The sequence below is a fragment of the Takifugu rubripes genome, chromosome 5 (assembly GCF_901000725.2).
Source record: "Takifugu rubripes chromosome 5, fTakRub1.2, whole genome shotgun sequence".
NCBI classification, from domain to species: Eukaryota; Metazoa; Chordata; class Actinopteri; order Tetraodontiformes; family Tetraodontidae; genus Takifugu; species Takifugu rubripes.
In genome coordinates this window covers 5,294,715-5,307,216 of record NC_042289.1, presented here as the reverse complement: position 1 = coordinate 5,307,216, position 12,502 = coordinate 5,294,715, and the positions used below count along the sequence as shown (strand labels likewise).

Below are 12,502 nucleotides of genomic sequence, written 5' to 3'. Positions count from 1 at the left end.
ATCTAACCAGTTCTCCTCTTTTTGTGTAATTTTTTAACCACATAAATCGAAGTAAGAGGAGGCCAATTTTAGCAAAATTGGTTTGATCTCTCTTAGACGTCACCAGACGTTTAAACCTTAAAGAAAACATCGGGAGGTTTGTTTTATCCCCTCATTTAGCAGATATACGTTTAAAAATATTTGCATAATAAACGTCTCTCAGCGTGCCCTTCAAGAGTAGCCTGGAGAAAATTAGTTTTTTCCTAAAAGTATATTTTGGTATGAGGGAGATACTAAAAAGAATAGGGAGTAATAAATATTGGGCATAGTTGTAATAAATAGAGCAACTTCTGCCACGCCCACGGATGTCACGTGGGTAATGACGTGGCCGCTACATATCTGCCTACTTTGCCGAACTTCCTGTCTCGCGCTATGTACTGGCGGCGTGAAGGTTGTCCGTGAGAAGGCACCATTATGCTGCTTTCATATGCAGGGATAAATTTATACATTGGTCCGGATTTTTATGTAGATGAGCCGCCATGAACAGGTAATCTGATCTCTAGTTGGGGCAAATTCAAGTGTTCCGGAGGCGGTTATGAAGAAATATGCGGCCCTATTAGCCGTTAGCCACTACTGAGGCTAACCCGCACGTGCTGCAAGACCACGCCGGACTGACTTCTTTACTCATCATTCTTGCTCGGCTTAATGTTGCAAATAAAAGGTAATGTTGACAAAATAGCTGCTTGCTGTGCTTTTAACCGTCTGCGGTGCATATGATGATTTTGTTATCCCTGTCTGAATTAAGTGTGGACACAATGGTATCTGATCTGCACTGTCGTGTGTTATCGCGTATTATAGTGTTTACAATCGGTAATGGGGAAAAAATTGTTCTGTTGCAGGCCGATCTTCTATTCCACGTGTGGATGAAGGAGTATCGAAAGGTTTGTACTAACACGTTTAGGATTCCAGTTGGTTTCAGTGATGAGAAGTGCTGCATAGGAAGTGCCGTCTGACACGATAACTGACGATGGCACAAGCTGCTCTGAGAAACCTGCCAAACCTTGTCTTTGGTGACTCTTAATCCGGTTATGTGATCCATGCATCCAATGTCTTCTTACAGGTGTTTGCCTCTGCAACGTCGAAACCGCAAGATGGCACGTGGGCGTTGAAAGGAGAACAGGTAAATGAAGCAAGGCCTACAGTAAAACACGATGGAGCCCATGATGATACAAGTTATCCCTGTCTGAACCTAAGTGTGGAGTCATGGTAACCTGAGGCTCAAGTGCTGAGACACAAGGACGGCATACTTTTTTTTGTGTTGTAACCATCTCCTTTACTTCTGACTTCAGGTACAAACTATGGCGGAGTGGACACGGGCTTGATCCAGAAGACCGGTGCCACCATGAACATAACAAGAAAGCACTGATACAAAATTGTAACGCCACTATAGCTAAATCACTGATGGCCTGTGTGTGCAAGCATTCTCTTTAAATTTTCTAAATAGATCTTCTCCTCTTGAAGGTTTCCTTGGTCCTGTGGGCATAAGACATTTTAGGTCGGTTAGGAGAAAAGATTAATAAAAGCACGTTCAAACAAGTCGTCTGTGTCAACTCTTGTTTCGCATGAAGGCAAATTCAGCTAAACATCTTAATCTGAGGAGTTAATTGCTTTTGAACCACATCTAAACTCACAAGTAAATTATAGATAAGTTCTCAAACACTAACTGCACATGTTGGTTATAAAGTATGTACACGCGGAGTGTGAGGCGTTACCTTCTGTGCCATGTACCCCCACATGGCAACAAAAGCATCGTAACACATGGACTCTTGGTCCAGGGCGGGGTTGGAGGGGGGTGGACATGCAGGGCTTGGCAATGGTGGATACAGATCTGCAGATAGACAATTTTTGTCCTTTGCTCCATATTAAATTATTCCGTGGAGTCACTGAGTCCATATCTGATCTAACCTGGCAAAATGGATGGTTCCACCCGAGGTGCAGCTGTGACTGGAGGCTCAGTTCTCCACTGCTCCGACACCTTCTGCACTTGACTGATCCTCAACTGCTCCTGTGTGTCAGAAGGGTCAGTGTTCAGACCAGATGGGCCCCTGATCCTCCCGTCGGTGATGACACATGCCTGCAGGACGTGCTGTTCCCGCTTCCACAGCTGCTCTTTCCGCCTGTGGATGTCGGTGAGCTGCGCCTCATGCTCCGCCTCCACGCTCTTGGCTTCCTGTAGTGCGTGCTCTCCCTTCTCATACTTTTGGACAGCCAGCTGCCGAGTACAGAAGATGGAGGGGTTACATTTTACTCCTATTAATGTTTGGAAGATCATGGGGGGGGGGTTACCTTTCTGAGAGCCTCCACCTCCTGGATCTGGGTGTTGAGTCTGGATTCCATGCTGCCAATTTTCTTCTTGCTGCTCTCCAGCTCTTCCCTCAGCTGTTCCAAACTCTCCCTCTCTTGTGCCAAAGCGTTCTCCTTTTGCTTCAGCTCTGCCGCGTGCACCTTCAGTTCAGCTTGTTCCTACAACATCCCATAATGTTGACACGCGCAGAGGCATCCCGAATCAGTCCCAACAACAGCAGCGTGTAAAACCGGAGCGTAAACACTGACGTTGGCCAGACTGATGATGGCGCTCTCTCTCTTCTCCAGCAGGCCGCCGACCTCCTTCTCCAGCTGCTCCTGCCTCTGCTTCTCGGCGCTGTGGAAGTTGGCCCACTCGGCATCCAGCCTCCTCCTCTCCGCTGCGCAGTGCTCCATCACCGACGCCTGCTCCTCCACGAGTGCGCTCTGACGCAGATAGAGGTCAGCGCGCCCGGCACATGCTCTCAGATGGAGTGCACTAGACCCTCCTCACCTTAGCTCTTTCCAGCTCCTCTTTCTCTTTGCCGACGGCGCGTCGCTCTTCCTCCAAGCACCTTCGGATCGACTCGGCCTTGGCCTCTTCCGCCGTCGCCTTCCACCGTTCCTAAGGCACAGACAAATGTGTTTGCGCGTCTTCCACCGCGCTGCGGCGGCGCTTGAAAGCACCGCGGTAAAGCCAGCTCCGTCCTCACCTTCTCGAGCTGCCTCTCCTGCTCTCTGAGCTGCGTGTGCATCCTGGAGATGATGTCCTTCAGGAACGCCCTCTCCTCCACCGCGGCCTTCTGCTGCTCTGCCAGACGGTCCTGCATCACCGAGAAAGAGCAGAGCTCTCCGAGGTGAGAGGAGAACTGCTCCATCTGCTCGGTGACAACTGTGAGAGACCTGGGGGGCAGAAAAAGCAGGAACATGTTTATTTGTGCAGTTTTAAACAAGAGGAGAGAAAGGAACCCACATACCTTGCCTGGGAGGTTGCACTTTTAACCACATCGATCTCATCGTTCTTCAAGCGCTTCAGGTGCTGGATCTGGTCCTCGTGGTCTTTCCTCATCTCAGAGATCGAGTTCCTTGATTGTAAATACGAATATTATGCACCAGTCTTTTGCTGCCTTCCAGTGCGCTGCTACAGCGAGCACTGCCCTCAAGTATAGCTGAATTTCTATCATGTACGTACATTTTATCATAAGAATTTTCTTTTAGTAAAGAAGCTGCGTTACTCGTTGTCATTTCCTTTGCATATTAATCAATTCAATAATAAAAAAGTGGCTTCAATTGGACTGTATATCTTGCCGTACCTGTGGACGTCTCTGAGTTGCTCCACCTCCTGGTCCCTGTCTCGCTTGGCCTGGTCCAGTTTGCGCTGGTACTCAGCTTGCTGCTCCGAGAGCCGTCCCTTCAGGCCTTCACACTCCTGTCGCGCCAGCGTCTCTCTCTGGGCTGCCGATTCTTCCAACCATTTCATTTTAGTCCTGAGAAGCAGGAAAAACATGTCTAAATATAGAACATCAACGCATAGTTTGTGGTATGGAGCACATGTGTTTGCATGTGTAATTTACTGACTTGTATGTGTTTTCCATGAGCTCCACGTCCTGTTTATGCTTTAACTGGACATTCTCCAGCAACATTTTGCTTTGTTCTTGGGCCAGTTCCAGGGTCTTCACCTGGGCAACAACACACAGGAGGGTCAGACTCTGCGGACTCTACTCGGCAAAAACACAGCAGCTCTAAATGTCCCTTTGGTGTGTCACCTGTCCTTCCAGCTGGATGATGCGAGCCTGTAAAGCCTGATCGCCCCCTGGCTGCTGCTGTCTCTCTCTCACTCTCTGTAGATCCCCTGGCTCTGTGAGGCCCCTGTTACTTTGTAGCTGCACCACCTTCAGAACAGAAATCAAAAAATGAATCAATAGGCAGGTAAAGGGACCGTGGTTCCTGACAGAAACTGGGAAATATATATCAACAGAACCACCCACAAGCTGACAAATGTAAGATTACCTGTTGCTGGCCAGATGTTGCTGAAGTTCTCACTCGGTTTAGCTGTGAAGCTGCTGTTATGAAAAGGAGAAACAACCAAAAAGACTTCTTTATATTAAAATCCTGTTTGCATAGTGAGCAGCTCTAAAAGTGAGCTTTATTTGGTCCCCCTAAAAGGGCAGAACATTCGCAGAACATCAACAACTCCTGGTTCCGCCAGGAAAAAGGGTCTGATGTTCCACTTTAGCACAGAGAGTGAGGCTGAAGTCAGAGTATTGTATTGGGTTTGCGGGATAGGGAATGCAATAAGGATCCAAAGTTCACTTCCAAAACAATAAATAATAGAAAAATCAGCTGGTATTAGAAACTGGGAGTGAAGGCGAGGAACTCGGCGTACCTTGATAGGTTCCCTTTTCATCGGTGGAGAAAATGCTGTGACCGGGCTGCTCAGGAAAGCTGCCAGTGGATCAGAACACCGCGTCACGACTGTGTCCAACGGGGACATCATTCTGCTTAAACTAAAAGACGATGCACCTACCTCGTTTCTTTAACGGATGGGAGAGACTCCCGCCGGCCCCTGGGGGCGCCTGACGTGGCATCATTGCTGTAGAATCATAATAAACTAATCAGCCTGAGTGGACACACGAGCACGGTAAGACAGCTGTAAATCCACGCTACCTGACGGTCGACTCCAGATCCAGGTCCTGTCTCGGGCCTGAGTCTTCGGCTCTAATACGCGTCTTCCGTCTCAGCACCGCTGCTAACCAGTCATCTTCCTCCCCCTTGTGTTGGTCTTTAGAGGCCTCCGGCTGAACTTCCTTGGCAGCGTCATCAGTGTGGGCCGAGGCCTGTCTGTCAGTCGAGGGGGGTCTTCTCTCTGATGAGGCAGACTCAGACAGAGCCTTTCTTCTCAGTGTCCCTGGGAGCCAGTCATCTTTGTCTTCCTCTTTAAAGTGGCTTTTCAAGGATTCCTGCTTGGTTTCATTGAGGACTTCGTCCGTCGGGGCTGAACGTTTCGTTGCTTCAGCAGATGTGATGTTGGTGTCAGCTGGGGAAGGTCTTCTCTCCAACACAGGAGCCTCTGCTGGGGTTTTGGTGTTGATGGCATCCGCTGCTGGGACGTCATCATCTGATCGGAGTCCTAACCAATCAGATGCTCTATGGTCTCTGGATGAGGAGGTGGGTTTGGGTTTCTTCTCAGGTAAACTGATGTCAGGTTCCTCTGAGGAAAACCTAAGACAGAATTAAATTTAATAATATTTTCTTGAACCCAGAAACTTTCTTGAATAGCAAAAATGAACAGTAGAGCTCTCACACCTGAGAGATGGTCTGCTGGACGGTTGCCCTCGAAGTTTTGGTCCCAAAGAGGGCTGATAGGATCCGAATGCCAGGTCCTCTTGCAAAGCTGATACTGAACAGGGGAAAAGCTTGATACAGAGTTGCAGAACAAAGGAACTGACCTGAAGTCATGGGAGGCCAGCACCTACATCTTTAAAGGATATTTACACTAAGGTCACGGTGCACACGTACCTTTCCCAGAAGTGTTCACTCTTTGCTTTTCTTCAACCAGAGGATCCTTCTCTCTGGTCTGAGGTCGCTCCAAAGGACGCGGGGAATTCAGATTTTCCAGAATGTCATCTACTCTGGTCCGAACTCTCTGCCGGGGTCCAGCCCTGGGGTCAGAGAGAAACGTCTCAAAGTTGTTGTTTTTTAACAATCAATCTAACGACCTTTTTTCTAAAAAAAAAAAAAAAAAAAAAATTCATCTATTAATCCTCAGGTGACCAGAAAAGGGAAACCCTTCAGCAGGGTAGAGAAGGTGGACGTGACTACTACAAAACGAAAATTCAATGTAAATGTGTCTGAGGCTCCATTGGAATAAAATCTTCGGTCACTTTAAAATTTCAACATTCCACATATTTTTAGGTCAAAAAGAGCACACGTCCAGGCAAAGAGGGACGTCTGGTCACCCGAGACATTGCCAGGATCGCGATCGCTTCAAACAGTCATTGATTTAGTGGCCAGTCTGGTCAGATTAACGGCTGTTAGATAGTCGGTCTTGCATAGGACGGCCTCTCACAGCCTCTGTCCTCTAGTCCAAACGCAGCACCCACCCGTCATTGTTGAGCCATGAAACCGGTTCAGTTTTCTTGGAGTTGTTGTTGTTGTTGCTGTCAAAACCAAGGGCGTCCAGCAGGTCATCCGTGTGGTCGTCATCAAACAAAAGGGGGTTCCGTTTTCTCCCCAACTCCGCTGAGGAATATACACACGGCAAAAATACATCATTGGTGTGTTTGCATCACTGGAGGAAAAAGTTAAAAATAGAAAACTGTTGAAGACTCACATGTTTTAGTTCTTAAGAGAGGAGACGATGAAGGTCTGGACTCTTGAACGTTTCCTCCAGAACCAGGCTTGGTCTCTTTTAAAAGCAGCTCATCTTGTCGATTATCTGAATGAGCGGGAATTACGTGTTTCTCATACAAGTTGTATGTTTTAAATTTATTTTAGAAATTCATTACTTAGGCAACGCAGCTGACTGTTACAGGGTTCGACGCATGTATGTTTAAAGGTTAATGAACAGCTCCTCAGTCATACCTTCCGCATGTGACATCTGTCCAAGAGCTTCAAGGTCTACTTCTTCTACAGCAGGATGAGACAAAGCAAAGCACTTAGCAAACACCTCCAATGTACCACAAACCCCAGGAGGGACGAAGTCCACGAGGCTCCCTCACCGGTGAAGGTGACCTTCTTCTTTGCAGTAGAACCAGAGGCAGAGTTTGGCCTATTTGCTGTCGCTGTGACGTCTGAGTAAAAGGTAAGGGAAGCCACAGATTGAATGCAGTTTTAACAGTTCTATGGTTGCATCTGTTCTGATGACAGTTACCTGCCCCCTCTGGTTCCACATCGCTTCCTGTCGTGGCTGGGTAACTCTTTGGCTTCTCGATTCCAAATGGCTTATTTTTTGCAGGCGCTTTTGTTGGCTTTTTTGACAGGAAGCGTTCAGCCTCCAGCTCATCATAGTCCTGCACAAAGATGAAGTGTTTGTACAGACAAAAACTTTGCTTTGGCTCCGAGTTTTTGGCTAATATTTCATACCACTAGTGTCTTCAGTATTTCAGCAGGATCTGCATCTGAGATGTCAGAGTCCTTGGAAATAAGGGAAGAAAAAAAACAAGCTCGAACAACAATCGATTGGTTGTTACATTTGTTTCCTCCGTCTGTGAAAATACCTCATTGCTCCAGCGATTCTGCTTCATGTCAGTGTCAGAGGAGCTGGAAAATCGAAACAAAACACAAGATCAGAAGAATAATTTAGGATCCATGGTCGTAACGGATTACCTCCTTAAACTTACCGGTTCAGTGGTTTTCCAAGAGCCACATTACCTTTTGCTTGATATTCTGTTGATTGACAAATGATCACAATGCATTACCTGTTTAATATTAACTGTGGCAAAACGATAATACAGGTGGATTTAAAATAATAAGAGGCAACTGACTTTTGTCATCAAGCAACATGTCCAGCGAGTCCTTATCATCCAATAAACCTAGGTGAAACCCATTAAAGGTTGATTAATTAAATATTTCTTGAGTACCTGTGGTCATCACTATAACTGATGGGTGTGGGGACCTATATAAAAAGTAATACAGATTATAGCTGTGAAGAAGGAACTTTGTAATCATACTACAGAGACAACCTGATTTTAATGTCTTTACTTACTTGTGAATGTTTTGGTCTTCGTCTTTGAAGCCTGAAATTATTTTTAAAATAAAAACCTGTTTTACAACTGGAATACAACAAAGTAGCAGAAAAGCCAGTGGTCCCCATGCAACCACACTACAGCCAGTGATGGCCTCACCATAGCAACAGGCAGGATCACCGAGACCGTTCCAACCTCAGGCACTCTTTTCTTCTTCAAATAATTCCATTTGCTTTGAAAAGTGCAACGCGCCTTTGTCAAGCATCACGACACATTTGTCAACTTTTGCTCTTTTTTTATACTGACAGTGGAACTTCTGTGTGTTCTGAGGCGATTTGTGGCTATTTTATCTGCTTTTTACGTTGATTGAATTAGACCATTTATCGCCGGCGGATTAGTTATCCACTTAGCTTAAGCTAGGCTACATGGCTACCCCCATGTCCCCCGGAGATGACCAGTAAATAATGCCCCTGTTCCACTAGTACATACTCAGCACGACTCGGCTCGGCACGGCACAGTTTGGAGACGTTTCATAGAGGTACTTGGGCCGAGTCGGTACTTTCTTTGGCACCTACTCGGTCGGGGCTCCAAGCGTTCTTCTTCTGCGTATTAAGGCGGGTGGCACCAGCGTCGAGGTGCAATACCGCCACCTAAGTTGGAGTGTGGTAGAGCAGAATGGCAATACTAAACAAAACAAAAATCGTCTTTTTTCCCTTGTGGATATATTTTTTTAACTACGCTTTTGTTGTAAATTGCCATATTTAATTTGGCATTAATTGTCTTTAAGCGCTGATCATGTAAAATGATGTTCTGTCCTCCTGCCAACATGATTGTAGAGACCTGTTGGATGTGGGATCTATTTTGAGCAGTATTAATCCCCCCCCAGACACACTTAATTCCCCCTTTGCTGTCCTCACCTTGTATTTGCCAACTCTGAGTGTAGATTTTGACCTGTATTCCCTGTATCCCACTTTTTTAAAATTTAAAGCCTATTTTGCTTGTAGTGACTAATTATATTCAGGCTTTTGTCTGTATAAAATTTTATATATTTCTTTAATGATTTCCTGTCAGCTCTGGCGTGTAAAAGACTCAATCAACCTTATTGGGGATGCACAATCTGTCCATTTAATGGCCTTCTATATTTGATTCTTCTGTCCACTGTGAAGCTGCTGAAATTGCCGTAATTTCGACTTTAAACACCGATAATTGAACTTGGACGATAAAGGAAAAACCTGGTTTCAACAAAGGTTAAAATTTTGAACTGATTAAATCCAATAGAGGCAGCTCTATTTAGCATCAAAGAGAAATGCATTTTTATATGAATAAGGATGCAGCTGTGGTCCCTTCCAGGACTTTCTCATTGTAGATACGAGAAATGTTTTAAGAACATATCAAAGATTTCGAGCACTACTGTTGTTTTTAAGTCACAATTTGTCCCAAATCATGCACGATTACCATTAAATGTGTTGTTTTGTATATATGTATTATTGCCACCAGGAGGCAGCAGAGTTTTAACATACTCAACTCGAATCACTAGTTTTTGTTTATGATGACAAATTAATGTAAAAGAATTTGCAAAAATACCTGAAAATTCAGAGGTACAATGCAAGCAGATACAGCGGCCAGGGGTTAGTGGACTGAACTACTCAACAAAGGAGACTAATCTACTCAACTGACCCGACTGACACTATTCACACAAATGTTATCATATATCATATAAATGTTTGTTCTAATTAGTTCTGGGTGTAAAGTAAAAATTTCATTTGACCTCCATTTGACCTGGTTCTGTCATCCATCAGTCCTCTGTGGCATTCAGGTATTTGCACCTCATTTTTTAGAGATTTAGAGAGGACACTGTGAGATTCCTCAACGTGACAACAGCCTATGCTGCTCAGCCTGTGTTCACCATATGATTATATGATCAGATGGCACACTTCAAAGATGTGTCCTTAAATATGCATTTCAAGAGTGGAAATGTGTGTGGGTCATGGAACTCAGATAGACTAACTATATTTATAATCCTGAAATAATAGAAATGCACAATAAAGCAAATAATCAGCAAATTGTTCAAGACCAGACCAGAAAAAATACACAAAGGCTTTTCTTTTTTTTTTACATTTATTTAGTTTGCTTACATTGTGAGAACAACATCCTTTTGAGATGAAGAGAATACACTGTACCTGCAGCAGCACACGACCTCAGTCTCTACTCCAAATGAATTTAACTATATGATTGCTATTTCCTACCATGCATCGCCTTCAAAACCAGCAATACATGAACTCAAAGAGACGTTTTGTTTGCTTTTGTAGGACCAAGGTGTGGGACATTCCCAATCAGTTGGAATCTTGATCCCATCTGTTCCGCAGCAAAAGCTAAAGAAAAATAAAATTGAGCTGCACACATGGGATTTGTCTCCCCTGGTCGTAATTGGAGCCTCTGTCATCCGCATGTGGTCAAGTTGGAGCCACGTGTGTGTGTGAAGCAGAATCTGCTGGAGGGAAACAAAAAGGGCTTTAGGTTGCTTTTCTTGTAAAATCCTCTGATTCGTTCAGAACCAAACGTGGTAAAAGGAGGAATGCTCAGTTGGCTTTGAAGAGCACGGGGGGACAAAACATGCAAGGTCACGATTGTAGCAGGTAAAATAACAACCTCAAAACAGCGAATCACGATGACGCGGCTGAAAACGTCCGCCTCAGAACAGATGAGAGGTAACTCAAAGGAGCTATCTTATCGGCCTGCACACCAGCCCTTTATGGCCGTTCATGACCATTTATGACTGTATTGAAACATTCTGTATGTGAGTATTGGGATGGGATGCATTTATAATAACCTGCCCAAGAAACGGCAGATTGTTGTGAATCATTTAGTATTAGCGATGACGCTGTGAATACTTAAAAGCTAAATGTGGGGCAGACATCTTAGAGCTTCATGCATCTGTGCCTCTGTAACATGCTCCACTGCTCCAATATGCTCGCACGCACACACACACACACACACACACACACGCACACGCACACGCACACACGCACACACGCACACACGCGCGCACACGCGCACACGCGCGCACACACACACACACACACACACACACACACACACACACACACACAGAGTTGTAAGACTAATGCTATCGTTGGTGGTCTTTGGTGGTTGTTGGAAGTATTGTGCATTATTGAAGGGGTGTGGATCCTCACCCCTTTAAAAATGCACATGACCTCCACCGACCACCAACGACAGCATTCAGAAAACCAGCACAGAGCGTATAAGAGGTGACAGTTTTTTCAAATGACTGTTGCATATCTTTGTCACACATTGAACAGTGTTTCTAATTAGATCTGACATGTGTAGGTGTGTGTGTGTGTGTGTTTGGGGGGGGGGGGGGTGTTATGTTGTCTGGGCCTATGTTTTTATAAAAACTCATTAAAAGAACCCTTTAAGCTGCTGGATAGCTTTAATTCTACCCTCTTTTTTGTCTGTTTATCACCTGTGTGTTCCTACCCTGTTATGGGTTGTGATCTCTGGTGCTCTTCCTGTCTGACGCCTCCTTCTCACAAGCCTCTTTTTGCCTGCGACAGTTGAGAAAAACAACAACATACTTGTTGTCACGCACCTTGGGAATATTTCAAAGCTCTTTTTGTTTCACCCGCACCTTGAAGGTTCTGATTCTGATTCTGATTCTGAAGGACGCGTCACCTGGGCGTAACTCTGACAGCAGGGCTGCAGTGGATGCATTTTGAGTGGATTATAAATCAATGTTGCAGATCTCATGTCTCAGGCTGAGCTATTTATTTGGACTTAAAGTGCTGACTAAGGCAAAAGTGCAAACTCATTAACCTGTTCCTGCCGAGGTGAAGCAGGATAATTGTACCTGAACTTCAGATCAGATCACAGACCCTCATCATGCTTCCTTCATCCACACACTCCTGAGCAACTCACGGTTTGATTTTGCTGGAGAATCTCTGCCGCAGGATCAGAGCGATGGTGGTGAGGACCGCCAAGGTGGTGCACATGGTCCTGACCCCCGGCGACCTCCGCCGGGGCTTCGGGATCGATGGGGCTGCAGAGCTCAAGGCACCGGGGCCTCTCCCATTGGAAGGCTCGAACGGTGACAGGCAGCAGCGACGGCGGCGAAACAGTCCCAACTATTCCTGTCTTCCCTCCTGGCTCTGACTCACGGTTGGGGAGATTAGCACGGGGGATTAGCTTGGATCAAAGCGGAAGACGGATCTGGATGGAAGGACTCGGAGGTAAACAGAGCATGCTGTTTATTCTCTTCTTTTAAAAAACCCACTGTCATCGACATAGCGCATCGATTCCAGGCAGCATGTTTCTTTCCCCCCCTCTGTGTGTTTGTGAAGCAACCCTGTGATTTCGTGTCACAACACTGACTGGAGGGATTAACCGTCCCCTTAACTGATGGCATTCTTGACTGTATGGAGACAAAAGATGTTGTTTCACAGCTAATCCCTTCACACTTTAGGTTAATAGAAACG

The 12,502-nt window shown here is 45.6% G+C and overlaps 1 protein-coding gene, 2 long non-coding RNA genes and 3 other non-coding genes across 9 annotated transcripts; 4 read left to right on the top strand and 2 right to left on the bottom strand.

Moving 5' to 3' along the window:
* The first annotated feature begins 376 nt into the window (after positions 1-376).
* Positions 377-1,575, top strand: LOC105416431 (uncharacterized). Its single transcript, XR_003888426.1, has 4 exons — positions 377-700; positions 879-920; positions 1,100-1,159; positions 1,329-1,575. It is a non-coding gene; the product is annotated as an uncharacterized lncRNA (long non-coding RNA).
* LOC115250083 (small nucleolar RNA R38) lies at positions 745-814 on the top strand. Its single transcript, XR_003888644.1, has one exon. It is a non-coding gene; the product is annotated as a small nucleolar RNA R38 (small nucleolar RNA).
* Positions 954-1,027, top strand: LOC115250084 (small nucleolar RNA SNORD49). Its single transcript, XR_003888645.1, has one exon. It is a non-coding gene; the product is annotated as a small nucleolar RNA SNORD49 (small nucleolar RNA).
* Positions 1,192-1,261, top strand: LOC115250095 (small nucleolar RNA R38). The gene has a single exon (XR_003888656.1). It is a non-coding gene; the product is annotated as a small nucleolar RNA R38 (small nucleolar RNA).
* fbf1 (Fas binding factor 1) lies at positions 1,287-8,627 on the bottom strand. 4 transcript variants are annotated; one of them, XM_029835914.1, is made up of 29 exons: positions 8,169-8,627; positions 8,030-8,060; positions 7,809-7,939; positions 7,665-7,710; positions 7,542-7,584; positions 7,408-7,458; positions 7,196-7,334; positions 7,044-7,115; positions 6,907-6,951; positions 6,656-6,760; positions 6,426-6,564; positions 5,842-5,984; positions 5,629-5,722; positions 4,990-5,544; positions 4,850-4,915; positions 4,709-4,767; positions 4,333-4,385; positions 4,089-4,214; positions 3,901-4,001; positions 3,636-3,809; positions 3,300-3,407; positions 3,036-3,225; positions 2,837-2,947; positions 2,593-2,769; positions 2,326-2,502; positions 2,114-2,251; positions 1,945-2,044; positions 1,752-1,867; positions 1,287-1,512 (listed from the first exon to the last, which is right to left on the bottom strand). In XM_029835914.1, exons 3-29 carry the CDS (start codon positions 7,825-7,827, stop codon positions 1,435-1,437), a joined length of 3,225 nt encoding a protein of 1,074 aa, XP_029691774.1. In that variant the 5' UTR covers positions 7,828-7,939; positions 8,030-8,060; positions 8,169-8,627; the 3' UTR covers positions 1,287-1,434. The 4 variants fall into 4 exon arrangements, with proteins under 4 accessions (XP_029691774.1, XP_011602133.2, XP_029691773.1 ...); XM_011603831.2 differs by having other exon boundaries at positions 7,809-7,856; XM_029835913.1 differs by having other exon boundaries at positions 4,333-4,382; positions 7,809-7,856.
* A 1,486-nt stretch (positions 8,628-10,113) lies between these two features.
* LOC115249905 (uncharacterized) lies at positions 10,114-12,369 on the bottom strand. The gene is made up of 3 exons (XR_003888520.1): positions 11,946-12,369; positions 11,508-11,575; positions 10,114-10,497 (listed from the first exon to the last, which is right to left on the bottom strand). It is a non-coding gene; the product is annotated as an uncharacterized lncRNA (long non-coding RNA).
* Between the last annotated feature and the right edge of the window lie 133 nt (positions 12,370-12,502).

Bases quoted from the DNA above. Each gene is read 5' to 3' on its own strand.
- fbf1 (XM_011603831.2), bottom strand. The intron at 7,116-7,195 runs GTAACTGTCATC...CCTTTTACTCAG, and splicing joins TGTGGAACCAGAGGGGGCAG to ACGTCACAGCGACAGCAAAT. The intron at 5,723-5,841 runs GTACGTGTGCAC...TCCCCTGTTCAG, and splicing joins AGTGAACACTTCTGGGAAAG to TATCAGCTTTGCAAGAGGAC.